The 20,085-nt window shown below is 38.5% G+C and overlaps 4 protein-coding genes across 5 annotated transcripts; 1 reads left to right on the top strand and 3 right to left on the bottom strand.

Annotated features, from left to right (window-relative positions):
- Nucleotides 1–335: 335 nt before the first annotated feature.
- Nucleotides 336–1,870, bottom strand: LOC118433810 (ceramide phosphoethanolamine synthase-like). The gene is made up of 2 exons (XM_035846085.1): nucleotides 1,754–1,870; nucleotides 336–1,660 (listed from the first exon to the last, which is right to left on the bottom strand). Exon 2 carries the CDS (start codon nucleotides 1,613–1,615, stop codon nucleotides 374–376), a length of 1,242 nt encoding a protein of 413 aa, XP_035701978.1. The 5' UTR covers nucleotides 1,616–1,660; nucleotides 1,754–1,870; the 3' UTR covers nucleotides 336–373.
- A 6,799-nt stretch (nucleotides 1,871–8,669) lies between these two features.
- LOC110863165 lies at nucleotides 8,670–12,082 on the bottom strand. Its single transcript, XM_022112415.2, has 8 exons — nucleotides 11,982–12,082; nucleotides 11,331–11,527; nucleotides 10,192–10,440; nucleotides 9,693–10,034; nucleotides 9,450–9,622; nucleotides 9,310–9,355; nucleotides 8,986–9,138; nucleotides 8,670–8,908 (listed from the first exon to the last, which is right to left on the bottom strand). The coding sequence occupies exons 1-8, from the start codon at nucleotides 12,058–12,060 to the stop codon at nucleotides 8,771–8,773; spliced, it is 1,377 nt and encodes a 458-aa protein (XP_021968107.1). The 5' UTR covers nucleotides 12,061–12,082; the 3' UTR covers nucleotides 8,670–8,770.
- LOC110853050 (aquaporin AQPAe.a) lies at nucleotides 11,789–16,000 on the bottom strand. The gene is made up of 4 exons (XM_022101278.2): nucleotides 15,332–16,000; nucleotides 13,504–13,705; nucleotides 13,294–13,430; nucleotides 11,789–13,221 (listed from the first exon to the last, which is right to left on the bottom strand). The coding sequence occupies exons 1-4, from the start codon at nucleotides 15,527–15,529 to the stop codon at nucleotides 12,964–12,966; spliced, it is 795 nt and encodes a 264-aa protein (XP_021956970.1). The 5' UTR covers nucleotides 15,530–16,000; the 3' UTR covers nucleotides 11,789–12,963.
- An 894-nt stretch (nucleotides 16,001–16,894) lies between these two features.
- On the top strand, nucleotides 16,895–20,084 carry LOC110849441 (glycerol kinase). Of its 2 annotated transcripts, XM_022096850.2 has the most exons (11): nucleotides 16,895–17,021; nucleotides 17,090–17,179; nucleotides 17,612–17,683; nucleotides 17,870–18,056; nucleotides 18,189–18,403; nucleotides 18,468–18,577; nucleotides 18,659–18,761; nucleotides 18,840–18,950; nucleotides 19,024–19,280; nucleotides 19,483–19,832; nucleotides 19,909–20,084. In XM_022096850.2, the coding sequence occupies exons 2-11, from the start codon at nucleotides 17,126–17,128 to the stop codon at nucleotides 19,959–19,961; spliced, it is 1,512 nt and encodes a 503-aa protein (XP_021952542.1). In that variant the 5' UTR covers nucleotides 16,895–17,021; nucleotides 17,090–17,125; the 3' UTR covers nucleotides 19,962–20,084. The 2 variants fall into 2 exon arrangements, with proteins under 2 accessions (XP_021952542.1, XP_035712324.1); XM_035856431.1 differs by having other exon boundaries at nucleotides 16,963–17,179.
- Nucleotide 20,085: the final 1 nt, after the last annotated feature.

The following is a 20,085-nucleotide window of genomic DNA, read 5'->3' as shown; positions in this document are numbered from 1 at the left end:
TTAGGTAAACCTTCCCAAAATTACGTGACACTCAGTGCATCAAATTGAAAATTGTTCTTAAATTTTTTACAAATTTAAATTCTCGGCCAATTTCTAACATAGAATTTTTATTTTTTGACTAGTAAGTTTATTTAAGTAGTACGTATTTATGGGAAAATTAGCCCTAAAATCTGAGACGTGGCCCGCAACACATGATTGACATTGACGTGGACTGAGCCTTGTATAAAATGAAAAAAAAATAATGACAACGTACGTGCATCTCGAGAATGAGTTAGTACATATATTTACATATCCAATATATAAATTAGGTTTGACACTTGTCTAATTTTTGGCCTGATTGGATACATACACAATAATTTAATATCGAAAAGTGCTAAAAGAGAGATAGAACATACTGCATATGTACCTCTGTCAGGATACATACTGTAAATACTATGAGAAATCCTCGAACTTTAAGTGCATCCACAAATTCTCCAATCTTATCAAAGAATACTGCAAGAAGCAGGAGCTCCATCCATGTGTGAGGATTTACATATCTCCAAACCAGTAACACCACCCACATAACGGGCGACTTGATGAGATTGGCTTTCACTTGGTTTTCAGAATGAGAAGGAAGGTTGTCTGGATTCGTCTCCAAGAGTTTCGTATAGCCAAAGATGAAACGATTCCATGCGATAGAGCCAAAAAGGGATTGAAATCCGTAGATAATTGCTAAAAATCCAGGCCGATGAACGAAGCGAATAATTAGTTTCGATAAATAGATAGCTGATCGTATTCCTATTTTCATCTGTTTATTTTTCTTGTTCTTGGAGGCATATGATGGAACATCTTTCGGCGAAACGACGAGGGGGATGGTCGTGTAAAAGAATGACCGTCTTCTGATAGGGTGCCTCTGAAGGTAAAAGTAACACGCGAGGTACAGAAATATTCCACCCAATGCATCACAAATCCCGTCCATCCAATATCCCCAACGTTCTGACGACCTGTATTCTTCGACTTGGTCCATTAAAACGCCACTAGTATAAGGAAAACGGTGATCGATGTTCTCGTCCTGTCCACCAGTTAAGGTTTGATTAAGCATAATTTGATTCATCAACGCTTGAGCAACCGTTTTTCTCCGTTCTCTTGCGGTAAATCCATCCATAGCGTCCAACAAGTTTCTAAATTGAAAGATCAGCACCCCAATCCTTCTCATTGTCAGGGAATCATTAGATATTAACTTGCACGCCATCAGGGCCACGAAAACATGGAAGATAGAGATCATATTGGGCGTCATGGAGAGGAATGAATTTGGCAGATCCGCCCATGCTACGAAAAGGGAGGAGATGGTGTTGTGCACATAAAAATCTGGTGGGTCCACCATGAGGTACTTGACATTGATGGTGCAAAATGGGGAGAAGTAGCAAGGGTGGTCAGACGAGTTGAGGGAGAGGGGGAGGGTCGAACCATTCAGGGAAGAGGTGACAAAGTACCAGAGGTAGAGGTCCAACAAGGCGAAGATCGAGAGAAAGAGGCAGATAACGAGTGGGAAGATTCTCAAACGGTTGTTTTGAAACAGATTTATAATGTCGATAAGCTTGTTTTGTGATGCTATTCTCTTACTCCAGCTCTCCATTTTTTCTCTGAAGGTGATAATACAGGAGTATCGGCCAATATTGTTCTGAATTAAAGGAAGATAAATGTAAACAAAGCAGGTCCGACAGTTGAGAAAGAAAAATTGTAAAAACATAGGAATAATTATTCAGATACTTACAGTCTTGTCGTGTCGTCTTAATAATATACAAACTTATCTTTTGTCATGATCCAATTAATTAAGTAGGTTGTTGTATAATAATAATAATAATTTTAATTTATTTGAAATGACCACTACCGTACGCGGTTGAGTGGAAACCTGCTGATGCCGGTCGTTCTCGCTCGCCCGCACTGACTGACTGACACGTTGTCCTGACAACTGACCCGTATTGTCTCACTTAATGATGAATGTGGTTATTATCATTAATTAAAAATGTGGAGAGCAAAAATATTTAAAACCTCTTGGTAACAACTAATAAATTATTAGTAATAATACACATTTAGGATGTAAAATATTAAATAAGTCCATAGCCGGTTATTAATTTTTAATTTATGGGCATGACTCGTTCAATTTGCAACCGCAAATTTATCTGGGAACTCAAAGTAGAAAAAAATAAATGTTTTTCGATATTTTTGAGGCCCCTAGAAAATACAAATATTTGCGCCAATATTAATAAACGTATTTTGTCCTGCATTACATTATGTAGGACATATATTTTTCTCAAGAAATTAATGTTATAATATAGCCTACACTATGGACTGTGTATAGAAAATGTAATGTCCAAATACGGACACTAAATGTAATAATTAATCTGTATCGTTTATTGCATAATACAATTGCAGGTAATTCAGTTTATTCAAGACCAAAAAAAGAGTTTAAACAAAATTAGAAAAGATTGTATATCTAAATCATGGAATAATTAATAATTAGTCCATATTAAACCCTGGTAGCACGAACCTCTTATTCTTCTCTGACTCCGGATGATACCTCTTCTGCGCCAAAGCTTTGCACCGTTCCAAGTATTGTTTCGCAGTGGCACAATACGCATTGAGCAGAATGTCGACAATATTTCCCTCCAGGATTGGAAAAGTTTCACAGATTTCCACAAGTCGTTGAATCGTTGGCATCATTAAAGGATTAGGGTTGATATGATGTGTTGGCGACCATTCGTTCATATTGTTCCATAGTTGAGTGCGTTCTTTTGCGATCATTTGCATTTCCTTGTCCCTGTAGACGCAATCGGGTGGACAGACTATTCCATAAGAATTTTTCACAGTCGTGTGCCATCAGTAGGAATGGGATCCTTAGCGAAACGCTTATCATCCATGTAGATGCAGGAAGTGCAGATTTCCTCACCTGGTCCAAAGTTAAATAATCTTATCAGTTTTGTAACTAACTAAGGTAATTTCACACTTGTACATATATCCCAATAGTATTAGTGAGGAAAAATGCATTGCACCAAAGATAAAGAATAAGTAACTACATAATTCCAGGAGTATAATTCTCTGAAATAATTACATTCGGCTTGTTCAAAATACAAAAGTTCTGTACATATTGTTAAATACTAGATAATTATTTCAAATTACATTAGTTTTCTGCATTATTTTACAAAATGCAAATCCCTAATTATAAGTCCATCACTGTCATACTGGATCTTGAAATTAATACGCAGCTACAACACAATTCAACCAGCAGCAAAACACTTGACATGGTACACAAAACGAGAAATATGACACATATCCCGTACATATTTTCCCCAAAGTCTAACTTTTTCCAAGCTTGTCTTAAACTTTGTGCAATTTTGATATATTTCGTGACACTCTTCTCATTGGATAACTTGTACCATTTTTCCGCCAGACCGGACGACATCAGGCCCGATATTCTCGACAGAACAATGTCGTTCCCCCAATTAAACAGGGCCCATCCCTTCGCCAATTTAGCCAACGGTTGCACACTCTTACTAATTGCAAAGTGCGGATAAATCGCTTGCAAATGCGCGTGCACCTGAAGCACATGATCCGTCCAAGATGCTAACGCTGTCCCTTTTGAATCATTGCAATTCTTGATTAAATCCGTGAATGAAAAATATCCGGTGGAAATGTTCACATAATCTGGCGGAATTGTAGTAATATTTTTCAATTGTAGAATCATTTTGTAGTCAGATGAGTTACTGTCATACTTGCGCCCCCATTCATCCCTCCCTTCCAAGAAGTATTCAAATATGGATATAAGCGACAACGAGTTGCCATACATGGACACATCCTGACCAGGTTTGGATTGGTTAAGCGCATTTATATAAACAGAGGCATCAGAAGGGATGGTGTAAACGGAGAATTTATCTTTAATTAATTCCTCAAATTTTGTATATGTCGCCCTGGTGGGTGGAATAGTTAGTCGTTTGACGTACTCTCCCTTGTACGAGTTGGACAAAATGAGTCCTGCCAGAATCCACGTGGCGCAAATGACGTATGCAAAGTTCGAATAGATTGGAATGCTGAATTGTTCGGAAAATCGTTTCGGTGTAGATTGATTTTTAGCCCACGCATTACTCTGCTCCAGCAGGGAACCACACCCCACGAGTAGCAGTGTTGTTGAGAAGGTGTTCGCATTACTTCCCAGCAAGGTGTACCCAATCGATAGCAAAACACAAATTGCAGTACAGCTCAGCAACAAAAGGAGCCATGTCAGGTCATCCAACGGCGTCGCCAGATCGGCAACGCCCACCAGACCCGAGCTTTTCGCACGACATGTTGTGAACTCTAAACCTTCACTTTTATAGGTTAGAATCTGACCCATAAATAAATCCATGAGGACGAGGGGCCCATTACTCTCGGTGTTTGCGATTTGTCCGTTATAAACGTACATGAACAGTTTTGCATACTTGACATTGTCCTCGATGCCTTCAATCAGAGGAACCTCCTCACATCCGCTCTCCACTCCGGTCATGGTTGCATTATCGAAGGCTAGTTTAAACAGGATCAAGTCCAAGTTCATCCTGCGTGAATCGTACTTTCTGAAATTGAGGTACTTAACTGGCCGCCCGTGGTGATAAGTGGCTGCGCAAAGTCGGGCATCTTGCATCGCAATATCAACCCCGTTTAAGGAGAGATGATTAATTGTCCAGGTTCTGTCAACCACGCCAACGGTGTGCCTCGCTATCGCTGCTTTTAACGCTACGAGACTTATCAAATCTGATTTTGAAAGGAGAATGAACGTTGCGTGGCACGGGGTGCAGAGTTCACATAGGAAATAAAACTGTGAGCCTCCCCCATCGTCAGAATCCCACCTGCTTTTACCAATATCTTTTATCACAATCACGTCAAACAAGCTTGCCGCTGACCATTGGCCACGCTTCCCTTCAACCAACGGTTTCGCCCAGGCGCCCCATTTCTTCGGATCGGTTACATTCGTGATGAGAACTTTATGGAAATTGTATTCCGAAATTTTGTACGGGATCGCATAATGGTCCAACCGTCCAATGTAAGAATAGCCCACGTTAATGTTCGGAATCCTCATCCGATCGGTGAATTTGATGATTCCATACGTGGAAGAGGAAACTTCGATTGGGGGAAATAAGTGGAATTCGAACGCGCAGACGTGGTATGTCGCCCGGTATGCGATCGGATACGAACTAAAGTTGCGATCCACGTCCGCGGAATAGTAAGTATAATTAGTTCCATTACTTTCCCATGTACTTTGATATACCTTTAATTTTACTCGTACAAGTGGAATACTTATTATTAGAGCCCAGTTCGTCCCTGAGTAGTCGTACAAAACAAGGAGACATGATTCTAATGTTTTTAACAGATTGATAAACTCGGGGGGAGGGTCAGGACTTGAGACATATCGTAGGAGAAATATCGTGAAAATTAGAACCGTTTTTGAAAATATCCTTTCCATTTCTGAAATTGTTTATAGATATCATGCCAACTTGAAAATCGTTAAGAAATCAAATATGAAGGTAGACAAGACAGACACAGTTACATATTTTGCACATTTGCTTGATGAAAATTCTGTCTGTCATGTTCAATTATCCGGAATCTTAGTAACGTTGGGTGTGGTATGATGAAAAATAACTTGACAAATATCAAATGGAAATTTCAATGCAACTTCAAATGTACATTCGAAACGCCTCAACTTGACTTCTTACATGGAAAATTCCAAATAAATATTCAAGTACTTGCACTTGTTTAACCTTGTCTCTGATGCGGTGTCATTGAAGATGAATTATATAAAACTAGAGTAGAGGCCCGTTCAAGAACGGGTTCTAGGCTCCCAGAGGGGGTGTGCCCATAGCGCAAAATCCCCTACGCTACACTTCAAATAATTCCCAGTGGAGACTTTGTCCATTGTCATAATACATATGTACGTGCATCAAATCATACATTTCAATTTCCCTGATCACGGAACAATTTGACTTCCCCCTCTTGTAGTGGCTGCATAGGTAACTACTTAAATTCCCGTCTCGTGAGGGTGGCTGCATAGCTAAACACTTAAATTCCCATCGCGTGGGGGTGGCTGCATAGGTAAACACTTAAATTCCCATCGCGTGGGGGTGGCTGCATAGCTAACTACTTAAATTCCCGTCGCGTGGGGGTGGCTGCATAGCTAACTACTTAAATTCCCGTCGCGTGGGGGTGGCTACATAGCTAAACGTTTAAATTTCCACAGGATGTGGTGGCCGAATGACAAAAACCTTAAATTTCCAGAGAGGGGGTGACTAAAAAACAAAACACTTAAATTTCCAGAGAGAGGGGTGATTAACTAACAAAAAACTCAAATTTCCAGAGGGAGGGGTGACTGCATAGCAAAAAAGTTAAAATTCCAGAGAATAGGATATGAATTTTATGCTGCTGGTATGTTTACAATTCTACTGCAAGAAGATAGAGACAAAGTGTCGCGGCAGAGTCATCAATTCATGGGTACGCTCAATGGTGTAGCGGAGCACACGCTGGTTGCGTAAACTCCATTCAATAGTAGTGGGGCGAGTTGCATTGAGAGCCACAGGGACCCAGCCAGCCAGGCAGCCAGAACTTAACAATAGCTCTTTATGTATATAGATAATGTATGTATGTATGTAGTTATTTATTTTGTTGGGTTGTGGTTGGTTTTAAGTGGGAGGAGGAGGTGGGCGTGAAACTTGGAGGACTTGTGGATAAATGTGTTGTTGTCGGTCTGTTGATCAGATCCGACTGAGCGAGAAGAAGAGAGTACCGCGGTGGCCAGTCACGATGGTTCAGTGGTGGGGCGAGTTGCATTGCTGGAAGACGGACCCAGGGACCATACTAACACTTTATTATTAGTGATGAGCTGATTCGAATATGTGCTGTGGTGAACAATCTTACATGCTTTCTCTGCATGAAACACACATGTACAGACCTATAGTATGAGCATATGCAAAATTTACTATGCCTAACTTTTCAAAGCTTGACATAATTGAAAAAATTGACTTGAAATTCATATAACCAAAAATAAAACCAATTGATTGATAAATGAGCAGCTTTACCAACCTTTAGGTGGGTGTCAAGTGTCAACTCGATGAACGACCAATATCTATATTATAAGAGGCAATGTTTGTTGGCAACGGAAGTGAAAGTAATCCTTTGTCCGTCCCAATTCTTTGTCCGTCCCGGAAGTGAAAGTTGGAAAAGTCAAGTTTCGAATGGCGCGAAAATTCAAAAATTTAAATTTAAAAAAATAAATTCGAGATAGTAGGGTTATCGGATTGTTATTGCCCGATGGTGGGCCTGATGTGGGTTATCGGGTTATTGCTGTTTAGTGTTTGTTATCGGGTTTTTGTTGCCTGGTGGGGGTTATCGGTTCTTTGTTGCCTGATGGTGGTTATCGGGTCTTTGTTGCCTGATAGTGGTTATCGGGGTCTGGCGCCCTGATGATGATTATCGGAGTGTTGCTGCCTGATGGGGGTTATCGGGTCTTTGTTGCCTGATGATGGTTATTGGGTCTTTGCTGCCTGATGGTGGTTATCGGGGTTTGGCGCTCTGTTGGTGGTTATCGGGGTGTGGTACCCTGTTGGTGGTTATCGAGGTGTTACGGCCTAATGGGGGTAATCGGGCATTGTTGCCGTTGTCAGTACCATGATTAGTTAATTTGGGCGGTTATCTTATTGCATGCCGTTGCCGTTCGCATTGCCAGTGGCAGTCTTGGTTGGTAGACGCGTATCACCCAGTTAGACTGCCACTATTACTGCCAGTGGCAAAGGGCAGTGCCCATGGCAGAGATGATTGAGCCAAGCCAAATCTGCCTTATACACTGCCAAGAAGGATGCCAGACCCACTGCAATGGCAGTGCGTATGGCAGTTTGGAGTGGCAGAGTGTAATAAGCCAAGTGGAATTCCTAGCTTACTCCCGACATGCGGTCAGCCCAATGCTAATTGGAATGTTTGTCTGGAGTTTGGATCGAGCTGAAAAATGTATGGGAAGGTGTAGGTGGTGAATATAGCAAGGCATGTGAATTATTTCAAGATATTTAATTTTATGTTCCTACCATCAACTTTCCACTTTCTTTCACTTTCTTGACATTCTTTACAAATTTGTTTCACTTCCGTCGGCATCAAATGTTCAGCTAATAATGCATACGCTTTAAATGGTGAATATTAAAAACTAAATCAACTCTCGCCCGGCGGGAGACGGGCTTATTCGCTAGTATTTCCATATGTAAAAAAGTAAGCATGAACAAGTCTGGAATATAAAATTCACTCTGAACCAAATATTTTATTATTTAAATTATTTATGAACTTGTTCCTTGACCCTTTAGCTACTTATGTAAAACGAATTTATAAAAAGATTACTTAACAAATGAATTTAAATCTATATGTATAAGTTCAGCAGTACTTCCTAATTCATATATTTATCGAGTTTTATCGATGTATAGTGGGACCTAAACTTAAAGCATAAGGTAAGCTATTAAACTATTAAGGGGTATCTACAATATTTCTAAATACGTATTTTTTGCGGGCATCCTTCTTCTATTTTTTAGGGTTTTTTAGGATATGAAAAATGTGGGCATGTATGTTTTGTAACGAATGTGAAATAAATACACGGTTGCAATTCCCTACATTTAGCTAGTTCGAAAAAATAAAGCTATAATTATACTGCGTTATATTTATTTAATTATAATAAAATAGACAATTTGTCGAGTAAAGTTATAGTCCCCGTATTCATTGTTCGACCAGCTTATCACCACAACAAGCTTCTTGCGGTATAGTTTTGCACCAGGATAATACTTGTATCGTTCATAGTAGAATCCCCTTCAGCAGGTACGACACTATTGAGTTGAGATTTCATCAAGGCGTACGTCATGATTATACTGATTATCTAGGGAAACAAATTAATGCTGATGCTCATCATTCCTGAGTCATAAAATTAAATGATATATGCAAAGAAAAACTCACAGATCCGACAGAATGCCAGGTCACCGTGATTATTCCAAACGAACTAATGCCCACCGTGTGATAACTGATCTCGTGGAGAAATACCCTCAGTTTATGGTCCGGAACACGGGAATAATTTTCCTCCTTGCAAATCCACGCTTTCACATGTTCGAACTGCACAAGAAATACTTTAGAAACTATGTAGTCTATTAGCAGGAACCCTGACTCTAAATTAGCTAAATAATCCAAATTCAGGTCTACTTTGACTTATTTGATACCGAATACATAAGTACTAATAAAATTCGAAAAAAGTGATAGATAAATACACCCATTTTCTAAACTAACCTTTGCATTTGCTGCGGCCGCTATGAATAAGGATGGATACCAGTAACTGCGCAGTTATTAATATCTTATTAGTTATTGGTAATTTTTTACGCGAAATTCGGTGAAATCGATGCGAAAGAGACTTTTAGCTCATTTTATACCTGCAATAGAACATATACCGCAACCTCATGAATATGTTTGCGTCTCCAAACACTTCGAAAACGTTGGTTGCATAGAATGGTAAATTTCCAGCGATAAAGGCGCCATTTATGAGACTCATGGCGAAATTCATCCTTTTCGTGATCAGCTTGAGCCACGCATAGTGGTCCAACACCTGAAAGATTAAGATTACGGCGTTTGCGTGTAAGCCTTCTCATCTGTTATAATTTGTTTAGTAATTATACATCAACGGGTTCAACGGTTGCCCCACCAGCAGCTTCCGTCTGCTGCATTGCGTCGTAGAAACTGTTGACCATGTTGCTCCACATGAGGACCGTCATTGTGAAGAGGACGTCGGAAAATGCGTTGAACAGCTTTTCAAGCAAACTTCCGGTTATGGCGAGCACACCAAAGCAGATCGGACAGATATCGGTCAGGGGTTTAGCGCCAAAGGCCCACGCGGCATCGTCCATCCAATACCCCCAAAAGCCTGTCCAACTCCAATCCTGATCTTTAAAGGTTTCGAGAATTTGGAGCACCAGCGTTCCCAAGCAGCCCATACAAATCGTAGCCGAAATTCTACGAGTCTGTAAAATAATTATTTCTTTACGCTAGTGTTGAATTCCGGGGAAGGTGAGACAACAATCAGTTTAAGCTAATCTTCCGAAATATTTTAGATTCTATTTTATTTCATAGAACTGATTTAGTATAGACTAACACTGATTTTGAGTAAATCTATGGTACCTTGGCTGCATTTCTATAGTCCCTGTAGAACTTCTGGTTGTTCGTCTGCAGATCTCTGAATACACCCATGACCTTTTGCGCCTGACGTCCAAATGATAAAAAGAGCGCAACGAGGAACGTTGTGTCGAAGAAGTAGTAGGCCACTTGGAAATAAAGGGATGGGTTTTCGATGGGGTCCATTTCAGACATTTTCTGTACTCGGAGGAGGAAGTACACGGTGCAGCAAGAGTAAAGCGCCCATTGAAGAAACTAGTAATAGATGCATGCAATGAGGACAGACTGTGTAATTAAATATGTGCTATTTTAGTATGTCAAATAGACTGGCATTCAGATTAATGAGGGTATTCATTACGAGTTCGCATGTTCGCATCGCAACATAACTTTTTCGAAATTTCGAATTTTGCGAAGCAACGAAATGAAGCCACTTCGCAAATGAAAAAGTTCGGAAAATTTTATTCAAATGTCTTGAATTTTGCAATGGGAAAAATTCGTAAATCTCCATTAGTTACCAAAGTTTTGCGTCTGATATTTACCAAATAAAAAATTTCAAAATTTCAAAATGCCAAACTTCGGTAACCAATAGAGATTTACGAATTTTTCCCATTGAAAAAATTGTGAAAAATATTTTGCGAACTAAATACTAGCCCTGGAGATGCGCAAGTTCGCAAATCAATTTTCAAGCCAATTATTTTTGCGAACTTGCGAACTTTATTTTTTTTGCGAACGTTGCTAACGATGCGAACTCAAAATGAATACCCTCAATGAATTAATGAGGGAATTCACGTCAATTCGCGTAAGATTTGCTACTTGTGAACATTTCTACGGGAACGTTTCCTTACGAACTAATTTTTATTTAAATGTTTCCTACAAAGAAGCACCTATGTCCTTATGAAATACTTACGACAAGGTGTATTCTTCGTTCGTAATAAAAAAAAGTTTGGTCACCATAGCTCGGAACCCTTTTCGCGTCGCAAAGGCGGGTCGACGCTGTGCGGCGTTGCTTCATAAATTTCTCTCGCTGATTTTTTTGTTACAACCGATTCAATTCACGTCAAACCAAAGTAAGTTACGAAATGTGGGTTATGTTATGTAGCGACATTTAATATGACGTGAATACCCTCAATGTAACTACTACTCACAATCTGCAGTGCTGAACGCTTCATCTTATAAAGTCCAGTCGTTTTGTCCCATGAAAATCGGAATGGCGTTAGCAAAGTGTAGAAGGAAAAGTCGAAAAAGATTTTCCAATATTGTACCGCCTCGTTCTCGAATGACGCAGAGTCGTCGTCCTCATCACGACCACCAAACGTATCACTGACGCTGAATAGTCGTTCCCCTAATGAAATTTGAAAAAATGGCAAAGTGAGAAATTTCTGAGGAAACTATACGTTTCAGGCTATGCTTTATCATAAAGCATTATACGCAAAGATTAATAACAATCGTTTTATCGAATCGTTTAATTTCCAGGAGAATTAATATAAAATTTCGATTTATAGAAATTATGAGTGACTGGTTGTAAAAAATTCGATCTTGACAAAGACAATATTTGATTTTTTAATTCTTAGAGAAGAAAAACGAGTTTTTAAAAATTGTCCTCTAAACCGTTTCACTATACACTTTTATTAATTAATAAAGAAATGTCATAACTTATTAATACAAGGAAACTATATATTTAATCAGATTAATTAGTGTATCCTAATAAACCAATATATCTCTATTCGGATACGTTCATATGTAAAAAGTTTTTTGAAAATATGGCGTTAGTGCGTTACATTATGTGAAACAATTACCATGTAGCTTTTTTATATCAAAGTCGACGACTTTCTCCTCAAATCGCTTGGGCGAACTGATTTTCCTTTCTCGAAACATTTTTCTAGACTGGACAATAGAATTTGAGCTTTGAACATATATAGCAATTTGGACTAATCTCGCGTAAAATTTTCAGGAAAGACATTTGCTTTCAAGGTGGATACAACAAACACAATTTAATCTGAAATGGAAGTGATTATGCTGATTTTCAATTCCACAGCAAGGGTCTGAAATAATTCAAGTAATTTAGGCTCTCAAGAACTTTGTTTTTTCCAATCATGCATTTTTTCGTACTTGTCGGACCGCTCTTATTGCTTTTTTCTTCTTACAAATGTCGAATACCTTTCTTCGCAGAAGAACCAACCCAAAAGTAAATTGACCACCGTTTAGCTTATGCATAAGCTAAGCGGTGGTCATTTACATTTAAACCTACTTGAACAATGGTTGACCTCAAGGGGGTAATTAGCCCCGTTGTCTGTCAAAATTCAGCGTAAAATTCTGCTGTATAAGTTATTTCGTGATAATGTTTCTCAGTAAACGAGGAAATGGTTGATGTATTTTTAACGTGATTAGCCACGTCTGCTGACGTCTATTTCACTTATTCAGCAGATTATGTCCAGAACCAGTGTGACCAAAACCATAGAAAAGGTGACTCTGTCAGCGTAATGCGATTTCAAATTATATAATGTAATTTCAAATTGTATATCACTGAGCACACGCTTATATTGACTACCAAATTTCCTACCTACGTAGGAAGAACATTGTCGGAAGTGCCTGCAATTACATGAAATATTGAACTGATCAATACCCATCACTCTATTTACAGGATTATTTTATTATAGTGGAAAATTTTGACCGTCGAGTATGAAAACAAGTTCTTAACTATTTATCCTATAATTATCTTACTCTACAGTTTAATTGTTTCATAAACAAGATAGTTTCGCCCACGAGTCGTTTAAGACTTTATGCAAAGCTGGGATTGTTTTCTCCTCCGATGGACTGCATTTTCTTGTTTTGGTCATTATTTCCCGTTTTAATAATTTCTTCCTGTCGGATATCGGACTTTTCGGACGACTGGAATAAGAAATGGTAACAGACAACACCCGCGACCGCTCCGATGATCGGGCCTGCCCAATAAAGCCAGTGATTCTTCCAATTTCCGGTGATGAGAGAGGGGCCAAATGATCTCGCAGGGTTCATACTTGCTCCCGTGAAAGGACCCTGACGCGATTCAAGAATGTTTGTAGTAAATTTATTTAGTTTAATAATTACGTTATGCGTTTAGACACTCACACAAAACAATATCAGCGCCGTTACACAGAGGCCGATTGCAAGAGGTGCTGATCCCTGTTGAGCATTCCGAGTCTTATCATTGGCACCAGAAATTACCAAGAGGAGGAGGAAAGTTGAGATGATTTCCATTCCAAAACCTTCAATAACACAAGCATTTACATACTTGATTAAAAGTTTCCTAAATCACATGAATATGAATAAATCCCCGACCTTGGAGTTGTGACACGCTATTCAACTGGGTAGCTCCCAAGGCCCAAGTAAAATTTTTGGGGGTAAGGCCCACCAGGATTTGGGCCCCCAAAGTCGTACCAGCACATTGTGTGACAATGTAGAGAGCTCCAGTTGGAATGGAAATTTGACCGATTGATGCGAGAGCGATGGTCACAGCGGGATTCATGTGGCATTGGAGGCTCTAAATATTCAACCAAACCAAAGGTCCATTTATTTTATTATTTATGTACTAATTATGTTGCAAATTATTACAAAAAATGGTTCTTCTCACGACAATTTAACTAGGGCATGCAATACCGGTGGTATTTTCCAAAACCGGTATTCGGTATTTTCGGTATTGGGACCTTCGGTAATACCGGTATTACCGGCACCATATGTTAAGCATGTATTAATCTGTCAAAATGATCATATGAGACAATACATTGTAAAAACTCGGCAAGGGATTAAATGCTTACGTGTCATCACATTTTACTAAAATGAACATACGTATGTATTTAAAAAAAGTCTGGTCATATAGCCCATTACAAATGAAACTATGAAGGTTCCAACTCTGTGTTTCACAAAGACAAACAATTACTTCTGGCTCAAATTTTTAACTGTGAATTATCTGATATTCTCACTATGTTCTCTAAGCTCTTGATGACCTGATCAATATCGTAACTTTTACAAATTCTACAAGTGTTCTGCATACATATATGAACAAGTGTGTACATGGGCGAAAATTTCCAAAACCTCTAAAATTCTAACGTGTCCCCAAAATACATTTCATGTGTAGCATTATTCATAAATGCCAGAGATATTTTCCGTGAACTTAAAAATTGCTGCTTGAGTCGTAAAATTGTTTTTAGTTGGCGGCGTCGATTTATCTATCTATCAGACTACCGTACCCGTGAAGCATTCCTGGAGTTGGTATCTTTTTGACAATAATGATTCGACTATTTAAAATTTTGTATTTTTTCGTATGGTTTCTGCAGACACGAGTCTCGTAAAACGGTTGCCCGGAATGTGAGATGTTCAGAAATTTTTGTACACGACAATCCCATGAATAAACATCTTATTTAATATCATTAGCATCATTGTCGTGTATAAAAATGGGTATACAACATTGTATACAATAAGTTATCGAGGTGTCAAATTCTCAAGTATTTTTTGACAATTTTTGAAACTTTAAAAATAAATGTTTATTTATACTTAAGTGTGCTTGAATATTCAAAAATAAAGTTAAATATATGTTGGCTGTGAGCGATTAATTACACATAATTTATATCTGACAAAAGTTTGAATTTTTGGTTTGAATCAGTGGAATTTTCTTTGCTGAAAGATGATTTCTATATGTCACATTTTCAACTTGAATACCGGTATTGAGTTCGTCAATACCGGTATTCGGTATTCGGTAATACCGGTGAATACCGGTACTAGAATACCGGTATTGCATTCCCTAAATTTAACCTATTTATCACGCAAATTGAGCATAACAATATAATTTGAGAAATTTGCAAAATTTAGCACAACTTTTGCTGGAAAACAATGGGAGCTTTGTTCTCAAACTTACCCAGCAACTGGGCATGTCATTATTTCGCAAAATTATTTCGCAAACTCACCCTCTCCATCATCAGCGTTAGAAATTACCCATACACAATAGATCACAAATACGAACGTTTTTATACCTTTGCGAAATTTGTGAACTCATTTTGCAAATTTCTCCGCGACATGAACTTGTTGAGATTCGAAAATTTGCTAAATTAGCTTCTATGTATGCTAAATATTTATAAGATGTTTTATGTACGTCCAATATCAGTATACTTACCAAGGCAAGTGTCGCTACAGTGATCCCCCAGCAAAGCGAGGCTCCGGTTATGTTAAATGTTTGTGGATTTCCGAACTGTGCAGCGAGGACACTTCCACACCCCATCACGATCAGAAGGCATGACCCCAGCAGTTCCCTTACCAAGGCTTGACACAGCTCCTTGGCGGAGATGGTGATATGTAACAGTGGCCACTTCATTTTTGATCAACTGACAAACTAATCGCCACAACTGCGTATGTATATGTATTATATTTATGCAAAGTATGTAAACAAAACCACACCTTCTATATGTATAGACGGACAGGGAAAACCAGTACAGGGAAAATTTGTTAAAAAAATTATAATAGTGAGAAAAAGTTATAAGATTAGTTTAGGTCTAATTTATCCACTTTGCCAAAAACTGGTTTCTGATTTTATTTGACAGGTAGTTTAGTCTGTCTGGAATTGATTCATGTGGTGGATTCATGCATATCATTATCCAGCGAGGTTTAGGTAATTGCGCAATTCCAAGCAACGCACAATTACATAATCTTTTGTTCAATATCCCGGACATTGTTATCCATAATCTGCTCCATTCTATGGTACAGCAAAGAAAGAGGAACAACAATGTGTGGAACTAGTGGAACATAATTTACTCATAATGATATAATTTCACAACTCTGAAGTGAACATGCACATCCTTTTTGACCAATATTTTAAATTGAGTTAGTTGTTTTAGTTCGTTGTCTATTGATGGAAAATTATTTACTAAAATTCACTTACTCGTTTCGCTTGTTTAACAACTTAACAGGAAACTTAATTAACAAAATGAACCATGATTTGATGTACAGTTACCCTCAAGGCAGAAATACGTTCATTGTACTCTTATTAATTGCAATGAAATCAATGTGTACATAGAAAATCAGATAATGGAAGGAATGTGCATACCAAGTATTGTTTTTATTTGTAGCCATTTGGAAAACTACCACCATGTCTCATTAGACTTAATAGTTTATCGTGTTGACAATCGCAAACAAAGGAAACCGAAAACACTTAATTTATAAACTCGTTTACCCAGCCAAGGAGTTGTATAAATTCCATTTGACCAGACAAGAATTCCGCCAGGGTGCCCAACGCATTATTGAAGTTATGTAGTATTAAGTTTTATGTATTGTATTGTTTTATATGAACAAATAATATAGCAATAATGAGAGTAAAGCTATAGAATGTGACTCTAGTTTACACATTAAGCCATTACAGAAAGCAAGTTATATGTATATGTACATATTTATGCAAGTTATTTATGGGGCAATAAAAAATTCCTAAATGGGATATACCCCAACCGAGGTCGATTTACAACAGAACAAACCGTATAGTTATTCTGCATATTTTAAATGCATGAATTATTTATATATTTATTTGAAGATGAGATGACAATCTGATTACTATCTACTTATAGTTGTTGAATTCGCACCGGCTTTATGTAGAATGTAACAATTTTTTCTCGCCTGAAAATTTGCAGTAAAACCATTTACTTCTTTTGACTTACCTATACATCCCAAGGCCAACTACTCCATAGGTGCTGTCCAAACTTGGAACCCTGGTTGAATTGTTGGGTTTATAATGGTCAAGCCGGCGTCCAGTTCAGTTCAATCATCACTTCACCTTAGAAAGGACAAGTCACGCAATCATCCAACTTATTCTGACGAGGGTATAGTTTTTGCGGTGTATTTTCTGCCATTGGTATTTAACTCTCAATTTTGTCTAAATAATTGATAGCGTATCGTGAATTACGTAAGCAAGTCAGCCTTAATCATGAGCCATTTGGTTGGAGCTATCGATCAAGGGACCAGCTCATCTCGGTTTCTCGTACGTTTTTTTTATTTAATCCATAAACATTTATAAGTACGATTATTGCACCTTAAGTTTAAGCTAGTTCGATTTTTGCTACTAAATTTCCACTTTTTAGCTGGATATATGCATTTGCATGTTCCCAATTCTGAGAGGAAAATTCTAAAGTATCGCTTTAATTAAACTCGTCGTCCTCGTCCGTCCAGTCAGCTAAATAAAAGAACGCGTAATTGCCATTTGCACCATCAAGGTGCAGACAGACACGCAACCTTGTTATAATAATGTATATGAAAAAATGACTCATTTTTTACTCCGTTCGCTATAAAGTTGCGTATAATGCAGGGCAATTAAATTAGATAAACCCAAGTTCAATGGGAAATATTAACGCACATCTTGTTTAATTTCTCATTGTTATTGTTCTTATAAAAAAATACATGTGGCTATTTTTAGATATTTGAGGCAAATACGGGGAAATTGGTGACTCTTTATCAGACCGAAATTCCAAGGTTTGCACCGAAACAAGTAAGTATGACATACTTTTGCAAATGTAACATTAATTGATGTGCAAGTTTCGCTAAGTATTAATAGAAGTTCCTTGTACTGGTTTACTTCTTCTTCAAGAAACATTATTACCCATTACCTACCAAGCAAGTTTTGCGGGATTGATTACTCAAGAAAGTGATTAACTAGGCATTATTTATTGACTAGGGATGGGTGGAACAAGATGCCGACATTTTGCTATCTTCCACAATCACCTGTATTGACAAATGTGTCGAGAAATTGGAAGCTTTGGGGTTATCTGCGTCCCAAGTAAAGACCATCGGAATTACGAACCAGCGAGAAACACTGATCGTGTGGGATAAATTAACCGGAAAACCTTTGTACAATGCAATTGGTAAGTTAAAATTCATAAAAAATAGGAAACTTGTATCCTGCATTGTCATGAGATACATATGTAGAAACCTGTAAATATTACACGCACACAAATATTGAGCTGGACAAGTGACACGCACCTTTTTCATTACAGTTTGGATGGATACCCGAGCTCTTCCTGCCGTGGAAGAGAATTTATCCGCTAGGAAAGAAGAATGTGAGAAAATCCGTCGAATCTGTGGCCTTCCGATGAGCACTTATTTCAGCGCACTAAAACTGAAATGGCTTCTGGATAATGTGCCCGAAGTACGGAATGCGCTAAAGGAAAACCGATGCCTCTTTGGTACCGTGGATACTTGGCTAGTTTGGGTGAAATTGAGATATTTTATTTAAATTATTAAGCCCATGTGTGTAAACACGTTTGATACACTAGAATCTGACGGGAGGGGTGAAGGGTGGCCTGCACATCACGGATGTCACCAATGCTTCAAGGACCATGCTAATGAACTTGCAGACTTTGCAGTGGGATCCCTACTTGTGTGAGCAAGTAAAAAATACAATTATTTCTACTTTTTAAAAGTAAATCTTGCTAATCTCTCTAACTTTTAATTGAAATGAATTTAGATTTTTTGGGATTGATAAGAAACTGCTCCCTGAAATTAGATCTTCCTCAGAGATCTATGGACACTTAGTGTCCACAAAATTGGCCAACGTTCCAATTTCCGGGGTACTTATTTATCTAGATTGATCAATTTTTAACGTCCGTGCATACATACGTAATACTTCAATATTTATGGGTACACAGATATTGGGTGATCAACAAGCCGCAATGGTCGGCCAATTATGCCTCAAACCAGGAGAAGCAAAATGTACATATGGAACAGGTTGCTTTCTCCTATTCAACACTGGAGAAAAGGTTGGTTTCCTACAGTTTTCCCGACTTTACATGGAACAAATTTTTCATGTGCAAAAATATATAAAATTTTCAGATAGTTCATTCCACTCAAGGCCTCCTCACCACTGTTGGATATAAATTTGGTAAAGATCAACCTGTCGTGTATGCTCTCGAAGGTTCCGTCGCCATCACGGGAGCATGCATCCGATGGCTGAGGGACAACTTGGCCTTTGGCGAAGATTACGAACAAATGGTTCAACTAGCCGACAGTGTCGACAATACTGGAGGGGTTTACTTTATCCCTGCTTTTTCGGGACTATTTGCCCCGTATTGGCAATCCGGAGCGAGAGGGTAGGTGGCATTTAGTGTGAAGATTGATGTAGTTTTTTTTTCAGATAAGTTGCCCTTTATTGAAGTGTTAGATTTTTTATTTCGTAATCCACTTGGTGGAGTTATAGAAAACAAATAGATTGCATAATTTCGGTCATTGGTATTTAATATGCACGTAGCATTGGCGGCCATAAAATAAGTGTGTATAATTACTGACTTGCAGCTTAATATGTGGCCTTACCGAATTTTCAACGAAAGCCCACATCACACGAGCAGCCTACGAGGCGGTTGCCTTTCAAGTGAAGGACATTCTGGACGCCATGAATAATGAGGTCGGTGTGGTGCCGCTTTCTTCTCTTCGAGTCGATGGTGGCATGACCGTGGTGGAAAGCCTGATGCGTCTGCAGGCTGATTTCTTGGGGATCGAAACACTCCGAGCAAAAATGCCAGAGACGAGCGCACTCGGGGCGGCAATGGCTGCTGGATTTGCGAAAGGGGTGGACGTTTGGAATCCATTTTTGGAAACCGAGAGCATGGAGAGAGACGCTTTTCACCCAACTATGGGCGAAAAAGGTGTGTATATTCTTTGTGACCATGGGTTTGACACGCACTAAATACTTCATCATAATAAATGCGTAATTATTTACAGAGAGACGCGATCGACACGCTAACTGGAAGATTGCTGTGACCCGAAGTTTTTAACACGGAAGAAAAGAATGACATCAAATATGTATGTGCTCATGTATGTAAATCCGTATAATGCTATAAAGTACATTCAAATAGAGATGACGAATAATAAAAAAACATGACGTAGAAACAAACTAAC

This window comes from Folsomia candida, unplaced genomic scaffold (assembly GCF_002217175.1).
Source record: "Folsomia candida strain VU population unplaced genomic scaffold, ASM221717v1 Fcan01_Sc001, whole genome shotgun sequence".
Taxonomy (NCBI): Eukaryota; Metazoa; Arthropoda; class Collembola; order Entomobryomorpha; family Isotomidae; genus Folsomia; species Folsomia candida.
The sequence above is the reverse complement of the archived record's forward strand: the minus strand, read 5'-3'. Positions and strand labels throughout refer to the sequence as shown.